The sequence below is a fragment of the Pan paniscus genome, chromosome 7 (assembly GCF_029289425.2).
Source record: "Pan paniscus chromosome 7, NHGRI_mPanPan1-v2.0_pri, whole genome shotgun sequence".
NCBI lineage: Eukaryota > Metazoa > Chordata > Mammalia > Primates > Hominidae > Pan > Pan paniscus.
The window spans coordinates 111698061-111714798 of NC_073256.2; the positions used below are offsets into that span (position 1 = coordinate 111698061).

Here is a 16738-nt window from a genome sequence, read left to right on the forward strand (position 1 = left end):
AAAACAGGGAATGGGTACAGTGGCTCACACCTGTAATACCAATATTTTGGGAGGCAGAGGCAGGAGTTTGAGACCAACCTAGGCAACACAGCACGATCCCATCTCTACTTCAAAAAAAAAAGGAATACGTGAAAATAAATACATTGCAGGTACAAAGGATTTTTTTTTTTTTTTTTTTTTGAAACAGAGTCTTGCTCTGTAGCCCAGGCTGGAGTGCAGTGGCACAGTCTCGGCTCACTGCAACCTCTGCCTCCCGGGTTCAAGTGATTCTCCTGCCTCAGCCTCCCAAGTAGCTGGGACTACAGGCACGTGTCACCACGTCCAGCTATTTTTGTATTTTTAGTAGAGATGGGGTTTCACCATGTTGGCCAGGATGGTCTCGATCTCTTGACCTTGTGATCTGCCCACCTCGGCTCCCAAAGTGCTGGGATTACAGGTGTGAGCCACCATGCCCAGCCAGAATTTTTACGCTGTAGACATCTATGATGTTATATTTCTTTTAACTACTCAAAAAAAGTCTTCAGTATTTTGTTGACATTTCCTCAAAAAATAAAAATAAAGGAATTGTTAATTTTGGTCTGCTTTGGAATTTTATTATCTTCTTACTCAAAAAAAATACTTTTTTAATAAATCTAAAAAAATTGTAAAGATTAAATCACACTGAACACTTCAGGTTTTCAAGTGTAACAAATTCCAATAAACTATTGTCTGTCAATAAGGTACTTTTTTTTTTTTTTTTTTACAGTTTTTACATCATAAAAGCTGTATTCTGAATTGGTATTGGTTTTGTGAACACAGGATCTTAGGGATAGAAATTTGTAATGGTTTGAAGCAAAGATCACAGGTTAGCTATAGAAAAGTGCCACAGGAAACTGGTCTAAACCAAAAACATGTTTTTATCATACAAGGTAAGACAAAATAATATCCCTATCAAGTCATGTTGAAGCCTTCATTGAATACCAAAATAGCATATCTACAAATCCCTCTAGGATACAATATATTAATTTGGGAACAATTCAGAAAAACAAAGCCATAAGCTAATTATACATATTGTTTGCTGTGAGTCACAGTCAAAATTTTAATCTTGCCACATAATATTAGGACACAGTTGCTCAGGCAATGTGACTGTAGGCCATAATTGAGCCACTCAAATGAAATGCCAGCCAGATTTTTTTCACTTGCTCCTTTGTCATACACCCTTTTAAATGGATGGATAGGCTGTCTAGGAGTTTAGTTCTGCAGATCAGAGCTGCTCATGTTTAAATTCAGCTTTAGTAATTCAATCCTAATGAAAACGTGACTGAAATGTATTTGCATTGTCGTTTAGAACCAGAACATTATGACATAAAGCTGTGTGAAAGGTGTATTTGTGTAATTAGAAATGAATTATGTATGTGACTTAAATTATTACCCATTGCAGTGACAGCTTCTGTCAGCTCATGCAGCAGATTGACAGATCACAAAAACAAAAAGGGAAGTCTGGATGCTGTCAGAGGCAAGAAGAAACTGCTGCCTCTGCTTTCTTCAGTGTTGAGCACAGCTCCATGCTCAGCAGTTGGCGTAAATAAATACCTTGAAACTGAGATCTATGAGCAAGAAACATGATCAAGGTGGTTAAAGAAGTAAAAGAGGTTAAGTACCTCATTCATTCATTCAATTACTAAATAGCTATTCTATGCCAGGTCCCATACAAGGTCCTGAGAATATTAGGGTAAGTAAGATTAAATCCCCATCCTCAAAGGAGTCCACCAAGAGAGAGAGGGAGAGCATGCGAGCACATGAGCATATGGACTGGGAACATAGAGAAAGGGAAAATTCTTATAAACAGCACCTCTCACACGAAAGCTGCTTTATACGTGCAAACCAGGTGTTAAGGTCCCTTAACATGTGGATAAAATGAGTCTAAACCCCCATAAATGCCTGGCTTATCAAAGTCCAAAGTCTTCCTCAATTCCCAGAGGGCTATCTTCTGTACTTCTCAGCCTCTCAGATCCCATGCCACATATGCTACCTTTATTCCATGTCACATGGGTTCTCCCATGAAATTCAGCCTCTTCTGAAATTTCTACTGCAAAATCACTCTCATGCAGGATACTGGAAGATTTCAGAGTGAGGCAGAGAAATGGATGGAAGGTTACTTCCCACACTACTTGGCAAACAAACAACTTTATGAAGAACAATAGGTATCCACTATAAAAACAGGGCCCAGCACCCTTACCTAAGGAGCTGAAATGTTCCTTTTGACAGATTTGTCTTGAATTGAGATAAGGGTGCTGGGCCTTTCTACCCAGCATCCACCAGTCTCAAATGTTGGCCAACCAGGGGAGGAGCATAATCTTGGGTGAGGCAGATCTTCTCAGCTGAGGGCTATTCTTGGGGAAGAATTTGGCTATAAGTGGCCCACAGGTGATGCTTCTGGCAGCTGCAGAAACAAGCGCCTTGGTTCTGAAAGGGGCAATCTGGGCAGCACACCCTCGCATACACCACAGTTAAGACAGGCAGCAGTTGCAGAGTGGCTGGAACTATGTGAATAAAATAAATACATACATACATACATACATACATAAATTTTTGTTTAAAAAGACAGGCAGAATTACCTGCCCTTTATCAATGTTTTTTAAGTACTTTATGCCTGAAAAGGATACGATGCAAGATAGATATTGAAAGTTTAGTTCAGTCCAGCAACATAGTGAGACCCTCTCTCTTAAAAAAAAAAAAAAAAGTTGTATATAAAGCCTCATGCATGAAGTCTATATACATGGGGCCAAGAAATACCATTTTTACTTATTATTAGTTGGCTACTTCCTCACTGACGAATTTGGTCCCAAACTGCCTGTTCATGAATCCTAGATGTACAGCTAGCTACCCAGGTATGGCACTAACAAATTAAAAGAATTCATCCTTGATTATACATAATTGAGTATTTAACACCTCAAGACAATACAGGTATACCCCATTTTGTTGTGCTTCCCAGATATTGTGATTTTTTTAAAACTGAAGGTTTCTGACAACCCTGCATCAAGCAAATGAGTAACACTTTTCCCCAAAACGTGCTCACTTCATGTCTGTGTCACATTTTAGTAATTCTTGCAATATTTCAAACTTTTACATTATTATGATATGTTAGGGTTATCTGTAATCAGTGATCTTTGATGTTACTATTGTAACTGTTTTGATGTACCATAACTTATGCCCATGTAAGATAGCAATCTTAATCAATAAATGTTGTGTGTGTTCTGACTGCTCCACCAACTGTTGGTTACCCCATCTCTCTCCCTCTCCTTGGGCCTCCCTATTCCCTGAGACATAACGATACTGAAATTCGGCTAATTAATAATCCTGCAATGGCCACTAAGTGTTCAAGTGAAAGGAAAAGTCATATATTTTTCACCTTAAGTCAAAAGCTAGACAGAATTAAGCTTAGTGAGGAAGGCATGTTGAAAGCCAAGACAGGCTGGAAGCTAGGACTCTTGCATTAGTTAGCCAAGTTCTGAATGCAAAGAAAAAGCTCTTAAAGGAAATTACAAGTGAACACACAAATGGTAAGTGAAGCAGCTTTATTGCTGATATGGAGAAAGTGTTAATGGCCTGGAAAGAAGTTCAAACTAGGCACAATATTCCCAAAGCCTAATCCAGAGCAAGGCCCTAAATCTCTTCAGTTCCATGAAGGCTGAGAGAGGTGAGGAGGCTGCAGAAGAGTTTGAAGCTAGCATAATATTTAAGGAAAGAAGCTGTCTCCACATCATATAAGTGTAAGGTGAACAGCAAGTGCTGATGGATAAGCTGCAGCAAGTTATCCAGAAGATCTAGCTAAGATCATTGATGAAGGTGGCTACACTAAACAACAGATTTTCAATGTAGAAGAAACAGCCTGCTATTGAAAGACGATGCCAGCTAGGACTTTCATAGCTAGAGAAGATAAGTCAATGTCTGACATCAAAGCTTTAAAGGACAGGCTGGCTCTGTTTGGGACTAATGCAGCTGGTAGCTTTAAGTTGAAGCCACCTTCCAAAAATCCCAGGGCTCTTAAGAATTATGCTAAATCTACTTGCCTGTGCTCTAGAAATGAAACAACAAAGCCTGGGTTACTGAATATTTTAAGCTCACAGTTGCAACCTACTGCTCAGAATGAAAGATTTCTTTTAAAATATTACTGTTTATTGACAAGGCACCTAGTAATCCAATGGCTCTGATGGAGATGTACAAGGAGATCAATGTTGTTTTCATGCCTGTTAACACAACATCCATTTTGCAGTACATGGGTTAAGCAGTAATTTCGACTTTCAAGTCATATTATATAAGGATTGCATTGTGTAAAGCTAGCTATGACCATATAGACAGTGATTCCTCTGATGGATCTGAGCAAAATCAATGGAAAACCTTCTGGAAAAGATCCACTATTTGCAATTCATAGGAGGATGTCAATATAACAACATTAACAGGAGTTTGGATTAATTCCAATCCTCATAATTGACTTTGAGGAGTTCAAGATTTCAGTGGAGGAAGTAACTGTAAATGTGGTGGAATCAGCAAGAGAACTAGAATTAGAAGTGGAGCCTGAAGATTTGACTGAATTGCTGCAATCTCATGACCAAACTTGAGCAGATGAGGAGTTACTTCTTATGGGGGAGCAAAGAAAGTAGTTTCTTCAGATAGAATCTACTCCTGGTGAAGGTGCTGTGAACATTGTTGAAATTACCACAAAGGATTTAGACTATTCCATAAACTTAGTTGATAAACCAGTGACAGGTTTCAAGAGGACTGGCTCCAATTTTGAAAGAGTTTTTACTGTGGGAAAAATACTATCAAATAGCATCGCACGCTACAGAGAAAGCTTTTGTGAAAGGAAGAGTCAATTGATGTGGCAAACGTTGCTGTCTTGTTTTCAGAAATTGTCACAGCCACCCCAACCCTCAGCAACCTTCACCAGGTTCCTGATCAGTCAGCAGTCATTGACATCAGTATAAGACCCTCTACCAGCAAAAGATAACAGGCCGGGCACGGTGGCTCATGCCTGTAATCCCAGCACTTTGGGAGGCCAAGGCAGGTGGATCACCTGAAGTCAGGAGTTCAAGACCAGCCTAACCAACATGGCAAAACCCTGTCTCCACTAAAAATACAAAAATTAGCTGGGCACAGTGGCGGATGCCTGTAATCCCAGCTACTCAGGAGGCTGAGGCAAGAAGAATTGCTTGAACCCAGGAGGGAGAGGTTGCAGTGAGCCAAGATCATGCCACTGCACTCCAGCCTGGGTGACAGAGCAAGACTCCATCTCAAAAAAAAAAAAAAAAAAAAAAAAAAAGGCATCAACTCACTAAAGTCTCAGATGACCATTAGCATTTTCTAGCAAATTATTTTTAAATTAAGGAAAATACATCATTTTTCAGACATGATGCTATTGCATACTTAATAGACTACAGTATAGTATAAACATAAATTTCATATGCACTGGGAAACCAAAAATATGTGTTACTTACTTTATTGTGATATTCATTTTACTGCAGTGGTCTGTAGCCAAACCTGCAATATCTCCAGGGTATGCCTGTATTTTCTGTCTAAAAGAAATTTTCCTAAATGGAAACAAAAGCTGATTACAGAAGCCCCATTTGGAAATTAAATTAGTAACTCCTTTCTCTTTGCAGGCTTCAGTCTTCTAAAGCTTGCTTTGTATATTAAAACCTTTTTTTTTTTTTTTTAAGATGGGGTCTTGCTCTGTCACCCAGGATGGATATTGGATCATATCCAATCATAATTCACTGCAAACTCAAACTCCTAGGCTCAAGCAATCCTTCTACCTCAGCCTCCCACGTAGCTGGAACTACAGGCATGTGCCACCATATCTGGCTAAGTTTGTTTTTTAGAGTCAGGGTCTCACTGTGTTGCTCAGGTTAGTCTCAAACTATTGGCCTCAAGCAATCCTCCTGCCTCTACCTACTAGGTAACTAGGATTACAAACTGGAGCCACTGCGCACAGCTAAAACACTCTTTTCAATGCCAAAAATTACTCCAGATAACCCTTAAATGATGGTAGCTGAACCTTTGTTCAGTGCATAAACAATATTTGGTAGACATGGCTTTACAGACTGCATAAGTCTGAGGTCCCAAACTAGGAACTAGTGCTCTAAAGTGTTCCCAAATCCTTCAACTCCTGCACTAACCCATTGACTTTTCTCACTCAAACTGCCCTGCAGCAACTATTACATCCAACATCTTTAGCATCTGCAATCCTAACCTCTCATTCTCTTTCTCCTTTGAGCTACATTTTAAACTTACCAAGTTTTTCAGTTGTTTCAAACATCTGTCTAATATTTCTAATCAGATTAGTTTTCCCAAAGACAGAGAGTATTTTACCTTTTTATATTCCTTATAAAAATTTCTCAGTAGATACTTAATGAAAGTGTATTAATCAAGGAATTATTAACAATTATACAATGATATAAGCACATCTTTAATTTTTCATTTAAACACTTAATATTTACAAAACATTAAACCACTCAAACAATTTTGACTATTGTATCAAAAGTGATATATTTTGCAACATATACTGTAATTTAAATAATTCTATTAATTTTCAAAAAGTACATTTAATTACCATACTAATTTTCAAAAGAAGAGCAATGGAATGTCAGAAGTAATCTTTCACTATGTGCCAGTAGCTTGAGTGGTTATATTCTGAAAAATGAATGACACATTTTCTGTTATTCTTTCAAGAAAAGGATCTGTAAGATTTAAATGATCTCCAGAAAAATGTTTCCATTGCTTCAGCTGGGACATAGAAAGAGGTTTCAGGGAGTTAGATTTCTGGTGATGTGGACCAAGCTGACAATCTCTAGAGACAATGAATTTTTCCAACGAATCACCTGTAATAAGTAAAACAATGAGAAAATCCTTAGGCAAGCCAATATCCTGCTAAATACAATACTTTTTTGTTTTATGATAATTAGTTTATGTGATTTATTACATTTGATCACCATGGTTCAAGTTAAAACAAATTCATTCTTTTTACAAACATTTATAAATTATTTACTATGTACTGATTTAAACAGCAAAGGTAAAATGATGAAGAAACACAGGCATGGTCTCTGACTTCAAGGACCTTACAGTCTAGTGGGAGAGATATACATTAAATAAATAATCATCCGAAAAATGTATTACAAATTCAAAATCCCTTTCCTAAAACCTGTGGGGCCAGGTTTACAAATTCAGAATATAATTCGAACAATCTGGGTCAGCATTCCATAATGAAACACATTAACATTCTGTAGCAAGTCATAAATAGTCTTACAAAATGGGTTAAATAAAGACTATTGATAAACTCACATCAATTTAGGTAAGGTTTTGCCACAAATAATTTTGTCACAAATTTATGAAGAAAAAAAACCTTTTGAGCTTTCTAGATTTCAGAATTGAAGATAAGGGACTGTGGAGCTGAATTACAAACAGAGGTAAGGGTATGAAGGAAGGATACAGGGAACTATCTTACATATGACAAGAGAGGCTGACTTTAAGTGAAGGGCACCCTGAGGAAATGTTCTATTAAGATCTGAAAGATGAGAAAAGAACTAGATGGGGAAAAAAGATAAAGCATTCTATGATAAGCACATTAAAAAGCTATGAAAAGGAAGGGACACTGGCATAGTCGAGCAATTGATACGAGCCTATGCAATTAAAGCCTATAGAGTAAAAGCAAAGAATAATGCAAAAGAAGTTAAGTAATGCACAGTGAAGCAAGTATTCAAGGGCTGGATTATGCAAAACATGAATGGCAGAGGCCAGCCGTTATTCACCAAATCCATTTCTCTTTCCTCCAGGGCACTTAGTCACCTTTCCCAGCCTCCCTTACGGTTAGATATTGCCACTGAGTCTGGCCTATGGAATGCAGCTATGTCACTTCCAGGTCTGAACTATAAACATCCTTCAAACTGAACAATTTTCTACTTTATCTCTTCTCTCACTGCTGGCTGGCAGATGCAGGGGATCCCAGCAGAGGACTCTAAGGTCCAAATGGATGGAAGAGCTCCAAGTGAAAGAACCCTGGATCACGAAATTACCTTATGAAAGGCTGTCCACTAAATGCCCACAATGACCTGTTACACAAATGAGAAACATATTTCTATTGTGTTAGACCATTGTGCTTTTTTAGTTTCTTGTTACAGCAATTAGACTGCCCTGACTAACTTATCAATTTAGAGATTTTAGTATCTATCCTAAGAGCAATAGGAAGCTATCGGAGGTTTTATTTTTTTAACCTTTTAATTATGGGAAATTTCAAATAAATATAATAAATATATAGCATGTATCATTTCACTTATAAATATTTCATTCTACATTTCTAAAAGATAAACACTTCTTTGAAATTTTATCACACCTAAAAGAAAAGCCTCAAGTCATTCCTTAATATCATCAAATTCTTGTCAGTGTTCATAATCATTGAGGTTTTAAGAAAAGAGATGACAAGGCCGGGCGCAGTGGCTCACGCCTGTAATCCCAGCACTTCGGGAGGCCAAGGCGGGCAGATCACGAGGTCAGGTGATCGAGACCATCCTGGCTAACACAGTGTAACCCCGTCTCTACTAAAAACGCAAAAAATTAGCCAGACGTGGTGGCAGGTGCCTGTAGTCCCAGCTACTCAGGAGGCTGAGGCAGGAGAATGGCGTTAACCCGGGAGGCGGAGCTGGCAGTGAGCCGAGATAGCGCCACTGCACACTAGCCTGGGTGACAGAGTAAGACTCCGTCTCAAAAAAAAAAAAAGAAAAGAGATGACAAGATTGCTTCCAAAATTAGAAGACAATAGAATAATACCTGCAAAGTACTAACCAAAAAACCTCTGGCTAAGAGTTAGCCAGTATTAGGCCCTCATTAAAAAATGAAAAGACAGTAGAAATAAATAAAAATACCTTAATAATTATAAATGCAAACAAACAATGTTCTCGCTGAAACAAAATATTAGACTGGACAAAAAATAAAATCCAGCTTTATGCTATTGACAAGAGATACCTAAAACATAAGAACACAGAGAAATTTAAGGTAAACAGATGGGAAAAGATAGACCAGACAAACCCTAATGATAAGAAAACTAGTGTAATATGTTAAGACACAATGAAAGCAAAAGGCATTCGGGATAAGGCGATCACTACATAACAATAAAATAGAGAAACCATAATGAAAAAAATATTTCACAAGGAAGATATAAAATATATGAAGCAGAAAATGACAAAATAACAATTTTCTCTAATCCACTGTCACAGTTTCATATTTTAATATATTTATTTGAATAATAGATATATCTAACAAAAAATTAGGTTGTTAATGTTTTAAATGGGCAAACAATATGAAGAGATGGTTCACATAAAGAACTATGGTTTTTAAACTTAGGAAAATGCTCAACTTCATTCGTAATAAGAGAATAGCAAATTAAAACTATACCAATATATTATTTTCTTACTATCAGATTGGCAAATATACAAACATTTGATAATCCACTAAACTGGCAAGGCTATGGGAAAATAGACATTCTAGTGTATTTCTGGGAGTGTGTAAATTGACACAACATCCAACAAAGGGCATTTTGGCAATATCTATCAAAATTACAAATGTACACATTCTCTGACTCAGCAATACTAAAAATTTACCTTATAGGTATACTTGAAGATATTCAAAATGATACATGAATAAAATACACACTTATGGGAAATAACCTAATTGTACATCTATGGATGATATGGTTTGGCAGTATCCCCACCCAAATCTCATCTTGTAGCTCCCATATTTCCCACGTGTTGTGGGAAGGACCCAGTGGGAGATGATTGAATCATGGGGGCAGGTCTTTCCTGTGCTGTTCTTGTGATAATGAATGGGTCTCACGAGATCTGATGGTTTTAAAAATGGGAATTGCCCTGCACAAGCTCTCTTTTTGCCTGCCACCATCCATGTAAGATCTGATTTGCTCCTCCTTGCCTTCTGCCATTAATGTGAGGCCTCCCCAGCTATGTGGAACTGTGAGTCTAATTAAACTTCTTTTTTTTGTAAATTGCCCAGTCTCAGGTATGCCTTTATTAGCAGCGTGAAAACAGACTAATATAGTGGGGGATAAATTATGATATATCTGTACACTGGAAGATTATACAGCTGAGGAAGAAAAAGAATGAGGAAACTCTGTAACAATACGGAAAGATCTCAAGATACGCTACTGAGTGAAAAAGGTACAGAAATATAATATGCTATAATTTATTGGGAGGAAAACTGGGCAAGAATATATATCTAGAGTGGCTTATATATGCATACATATATATCTGGAAGGATACACAAAAAAACTAATAGTGGTGGTTTCTTTTGATGTAGAAGGCTAGAAATTAGGGAGATAAGGGTAGAGTAGGAGGTAGAGTAGGAGGAAGAGTTTTCACCATGTACATTTTATATTTTTAAATAATTGAGTCATGTAAATATATTACCGGTTCAAAAGTTAAATTAGTCATTTTTGAAATCTATAAAAGAAAAAATGGATTACATAACAAAATCTGGCTAATATGACAGAATTCTGCACTAGGCAATTAAGAAGATATACATGATTTCCATGCACAAAACAAACATTTACAAAAAATGACCACACACTAGACCATACCCCAAGTCTCTATAATTACCAAAGAATCCATATCATGTAGTTCTATTTCTGACTACAGAGCATTAGCCAGAGTTCAGTAACAAAAACTAAAATACATTTTAAAACATACTTTTAAATAACTCATGAGACAAAGAAGAAATCATAATGAAAAAACAAAATATTTAGAACTGAATAATGAAAGACTGTATATCAAAATTATGGGCAGCTTAGAGGAAAATGTATAATCTTAAATATCCACTTCTTTGAAAAGAAGACTGAAAAATCATTAAGCTAAGTATTAAACTTAAATATTAGAAAAAGAACATTAGAGTAAATACAAGGAAAAAGGAGAAAAGAAGAGAAATTATTAAAACAGGAAAAAATTTAATAGGGAGGATAAAGTGCTAATTAATATTTTTAATAACCAAAATGGCTATGAAGAAAGAGAAAATCTGAAAACATTTCTATGAAGTTTAAATTCTACCCACTAAAAAATAAAAATATATACATATTTTAACTACCATAAATATTATATATTGTTATAATTATATATTGTGCATGATTATATTTATTATATTTAGTTATTAGTTATATATTTATATATGACATATAACTAATAAATATAATCATATATAATTTATATGACAAATAATAAACTAATAAAGCTTCTATTGTACCTAAAGAGAAACATTTATATAAAGAAACATTTCCATAGAAGAGAAACATTTATATAAAATATATTTATGTTTATATAAAATCTAAATTCTTCCATCTCAGTCTTATATAGTCTAACTTCTTCAACCTATCTTAATATAATTCATCAAGTAACTTTCAGCTACTAGACATTGATTGCTCAAGTCCTACTCCTGATCTAGTTCCTTTTTGAATGGTGTCTATTCTGGAGGGTAAATTTTCAGCTTTACTTAGGCAGCACTAGCACTTACATCAAGTACTGAGAAGTATGGTGACCTATGCTTCTAAGTGCCTCAGAAAATATGACCCCATTATGAATAAATTCTGTACAACATAAACAACAGGATTATTCTGTCAACTGTATGTTTTTTTGTGAAAGAGAAATAGGGATTAAAACCATTTTTCTGGCTGGATGCGGTGGCTCACACCTGTAATCCCAGCACTTTGAGAGGCTGAGGCGGGCAGATCGCTGGAGCCCAGGAGTTCGAGACCAGTGTGGGCAACATGAAGAAATCTCGTCTCTACAAAAAATACAAAAATTAGCCAGGTGTGGTGGTGCACACCTGTAGTCCCAGCTACTCAGGAGGCTGAAGCTGGAAGACTGCTTGAACCCAGGAGGCGGAGGTTGCAGTGAGCCATGATTGCGCCACTGCACTCCAGCCTGGGCAACAGAGCAACAGAGCCAGACCCTGTCTTGGAAAAAAAAAAAAACTCTAACTCCAAAGCCATTACACCAGGACTTGAAAGATTTTCCTAAGTAAGTTCAATTTTTCACAAGTGATTCAGAAATAAAAAGCTAAAATTCAGAGAATAAGATTCTACTGAATATTTTCTCAAATATCTCTATCTGGCAGCTGCCCTATGAGCTGAGAAAAAAATAAAACTAACATATGCAAATGGTAAATATTATAAAGTTATTCTTTAAATATTTTCAACTGCTAACGAGAAATAAATTAACTTTACTACATAGTAACAGAATTAAAATATAACTAACCTGTATTAACTTCTTCTCCTGTGCACTCACAGTCAAGCAGATCATGAGTAACACAATCTGAACTTTCATGTAATGTGAACAAATTTTTAAGTTCTTCTACTGAAAACTGAATATGTTCAGATGTCTTGGTGAGGTCGACAACTGCCCCACAAAGACCTTGCTTACTGATCTGCCTTTGATAGATCTTTTCTTCTATTGTACCTAAAGAGAAAACATAAATTAGATTTCCTTCAGATCTTTATGTTCATTATTTTTGTTGGGTATAATGTTTAGTAACATACTAGTTAACAAAATAACAATATATTCCTGACACTGAAGCACAGGCTAACAAAAAATAATTTTAATTATTCAAAGAGTATACATTTTTGTCACACTGAAGGGTTGTTACCTGTAGTTAGGAGTCTGTAAATATGTACAGGATATTTCTGACCATCTCTCCATACTCTAGACATTGCCTATAGAAAATAAGTGAGAATTCTGAGAGTACAGTAGAAACTAATGGCCCCTTCCACATATGCAATTTGCAGAAATATGTTTTAAAATTCGGAATTCTATATTTTACATACAGCTTCAAAAAACAAATCTCAGGTGTGTGAAGCATGCCCTACTTCATAGCTTTTTCTTGGCAGAAAGAAAGGGATGAGTGAACACTTACTATGGTACTGTAAAATAACTACAAGAGTATCATGCAAGAGTGAGAGAATAGATCTTCATCAATGGGACAGTGAGTATGGACAGCAAGAATGGAAAGAACCAAGTGTAGCATGGGCTTGGAGGTTCATTCTCAGTCCAAATAGCTGAAGATTTGCCCCTGAGAACTACCTAGGATACATGTAATCAGCTAAGGCTCTAGGTGGATCCCTGTGGTTAAAAGATTTATCAATGACACTGTGCATTAAAGTGTTGATGTTCAAACCCTGCACATTTCAAATAAAAATCTGGCCTTCAACCAACTTCTAAGAGATCATCTCTAGGCCTTTGGAATGTCCTGCCTGATATGAGTGTCTGTTTACCAGAAGCCTTGGGCCACACCAGATAGTTTATGCTAACAATGTTATATGGTGGGGCCTTGGATCATGTAGTTTGATTTCTGGAGGCTAAAGACTGATTAACTAAGGTCAGTCATGCAGGTGTTCCATGACTACAGAACTGACTCCAAACAAAATTCTGGACACCAAGACGTGGATGAACTTCCCTGGTGGACAGTATTCTATATGCACTGTCACTCACCAATGCCGACAGAATTAAGTGTTGTCCATAAAACTCCACTGGCAGAGAACAACTGGAAGCTTGTGCCTGGTCTCTCTTGGACTCTGCCCTGGACTCAGTACCTTTTCCTTACCGCTTTGAGTATTCTTTACTATAATGTAACATAACTGTGAGTATAGCTGCTTTTCTCAGTTGAGTCCTCCTAGTGAATCATTAAACCTGAGGGTTGTCTTGGGATCCCCCAATGCACATACCAACTGAGGTGCAAACCTACAGGTAGAAAACTCAAGATACAAAAAGATGGGCTGTACTCTAAAGAAAACCAAAGGCTTCTCAAATATTTTCCTAAATATGTTACTTTTATACCCTTACTGTAGCCTGCATAAACACTAATCATAGCATCTGTAACTTTATTGTCTTCACCTAATGGTCATGAACATCCTAAAGGCCCAACTCTGCAGTAAACTAGAACCTGGAGACATACAGGTTTAGGTCTGAATCCTGGCTCTGCATCTTACAAGCTGTGGGATCTAGAACAAGCTTCTATATCTTCATCTGTAAAATGGGACTACTAATATCCATCCTTGTAGGCTTGTTAGGAGGATTAAACAGATGGAAAGCACTTAGGAGAGTGCCTCATGCAAAATAAGGGCTCTTTATGCAGTGGATATTATATATCATCATCATCTTTGTATCCTCAATAGGCATTGTATCCTCAGGCATTCAATAATATCTATTTAATGCATAAATATACCTACCTGAATATCAGTGGCTGGATTCCAATCAATGTCATAGAGAATTAAGTGAGATCCTCCAATGAGGTTAAGTCCTACACCACCAGCTTTTGAACTTAACAAAAAAATAAAAAAAGAAGAGTGTTGACTGTTAAAGCCATCAACAATCTGCTGCCTTTGAGAGATTGGTGTTTGTCCATCAAGTCTTGTATAAGCATATCCATGACGCTTACATACTTCTTGTAAAATGTTCAAGGTTTGTGTATAGTTGGATACCAACACCACCCTGTCAATCAAAAAGAAAGATTCTTTAGATAAATTTAAAGGCAGCATTAGATTTTCTTAGTTGAAAGAAAATACCACAATAATATTATCACTGACATTGAGAGAACATGCAACAATGACCTTGTACAATTAAAACATAGGCATTCCTGCATATTCCATTTTAAAGTCAATATCTAAACTTCCAGTTTTAAGATAGTGCGGCAAAGACCTTTCTGCCTTCTTCATCTCTCTGAGGTTCACTCTAAAAACAGCAAGAGAATGAGCAAAATACAAAAATGAACAGAAACTAACTCTGAAGATATTTGAAAACAAAAACCATAGTGAAGCAGTCACCTGCTTAGGAGTATACATAAGGTGATGCCTACATGCCCAAAGAGGGAGATTCCAGTAAGAAACAAATGAAAGTTCATTTGCACCACAGAATCTTGCTAAGGTACCTGAGAAGGAAGGAATTTAGACTGGAACTATTACAACACTGGTACGTAGAACCCAGGCCCTGCTCCCATGTGATCAGTTGACTTTTCTTTCTCAAATAAAGTATTTATTATCTGGAGAAAATAAACCAAAGAAAGTTAGACCAGGGAACTGACTGTAGAAGGCAGGAGAGCCAATGTAGTGGCTTATGCCTGTAGCCCCTGCTACTCAGGAGGCTGAAACAGGAAGATAACTTGAATCCAAGAGTTTCAGTCCAGCCTGGACAATAGAGCAAGGCCCTGTCTTTAAAAAAAAAAAAAATGTGTTAATGAAAGTCTAGATACTGAATAAGATCCCTCTACCCTTTTCCTGCCAACTACTAGAATACCAGCAGCCAGGCACCCCATATGCCAGCCCAAGGAAGATACTACTAAAGGATTCATCTATGGAAAGACTTAAATGATTATTCCCCAGAAAAGATCCACAGATAGGGAGTCCCCAAATTTAAAAGCTAGCTTGCTGCCTGATTACCCAATGATGGTTATTAGTCAACGAGCCCTGCCTATCCATATAGTGTTCAATTAATGTTTTAGTGCTTCACTCTTAACTGTGGACACCAGGGAACACCAGCTATTTGAAGTGAGCTTCAACATGAAAAGGAAAAATCAAAATAAACAAACCTGAATTAAACAAAGCAATGAAAAAAAACAGAAGAAAACTTTCCGAAAATAATTTATGTCCTCAAACAAGAGCTATCTATCCTTCAATGGAAGAGGATGCAATTTTTCAAAAGGAACAATCAAGAATTAGAAAAATATCTTAGAAATGTAAAATGATAGACAAAGTTTTAACAGGAGAGCTGGAAGATAATAGTACGAGAGTTTGACAGGAAATACATTAAGAAGAAAAAGTGATGACCAATAGGAGAGAAAAAAAAGAATTAGAGAATCAATTCATGAGGTTCAATATCTGACTGACAGGAATTCCAAAGAAAACAAGAAATTGTTTTAAGAGAAAGGCCGGGCGCGGTGGCTCAAGCCTGTAATCCCAGCACTTCAGGAGGCCGAGGTGGGCGGATCACAAGGTCAGAAGACAGAGACCATCCTGGCTAACACGGTGAAACCCCGTCTCTACTAAAAATACAAAAAAATTAGTCGGGCATGGTGGTGGGCGCCTGCAGTCCCAGCTACTCCGGAGGCTGAAGCAGGAGAATGGCGTGAATCTGGGAGGCGGAGCTTGCAGTGAGCCGAGATCGCGCCACTGCACTCCAGCCTGGGCGACAGAGCAAGACTCCCTCTCAAAAAAAAAAAAAAAAAAAGAGCGAGAAAGGATATCTCCCAGACATGGAGTCTTCAGATAAAAAGGACCTACTAAAAAGTTCCCAGCTCAATTAATGAGGACTCATATTAAGGTATATCAAGATTATAACTCAAAGTATGAAGAATGAATAAAAGTTGATCAATTTTTGATGAAGAAAAATAGGTCATATGCAAATGAATCGAAATTTGAAAATCATCAGACTTCTCAAAAGCAACTAAAAACTAGAAAACAACATGTAAAGCAATGTCTTCAAAATTCTAGGGGAATACTATTTTGATCTAGAAGTTTATGACAAGGGAAGTTGTCAGTCAAGTGCTAGTGTAGAATAAAGACAGTTTCAGATGTACAAGAAGTCAAAAAGATTAATCTCCCATCTTTCTTAGGAAACTACTGTGAGATGTGCTCCAGCAAAATGTGAAATTCAGAAAACAGAAAATCCAACACAGAAGAGGAAAAAAATGAATTTATAAGTTAATATGATTTGGCTCT

The 16738-nt window shown here is 36.9% G+C and overlaps 1 protein-coding gene across 1 annotated transcript in view; it reads right to left on the bottom strand.

Annotated features, from left to right (window-relative positions):
• Positions 1-6427: 6427 nt before the first annotated feature.
• RAD54B (RAD54 homolog B) overlaps positions 6428-16738 on the bottom strand; it is a 102882-nt gene continuing 92571 nt past the window's right edge. The window contains exons 12-15 of the mRNA XM_003821102.6: positions 14255-14516; positions 12676-12742; positions 12288-12488; positions 6428-6860 (exon numbers count right to left, since the gene is read on the bottom strand). Coding sequence (XP_003821150.2) covers positions 6643-6860; positions 12288-12488; positions 12676-12742; positions 14255-14516 — 748 coding nt within the window. The 3' untranslated portion in view covers positions 6428-6642. The remainder of the gene's footprint in view (positions 6861-12287; positions 12489-12675; positions 12743-14254; positions 14517-16738) is intronic.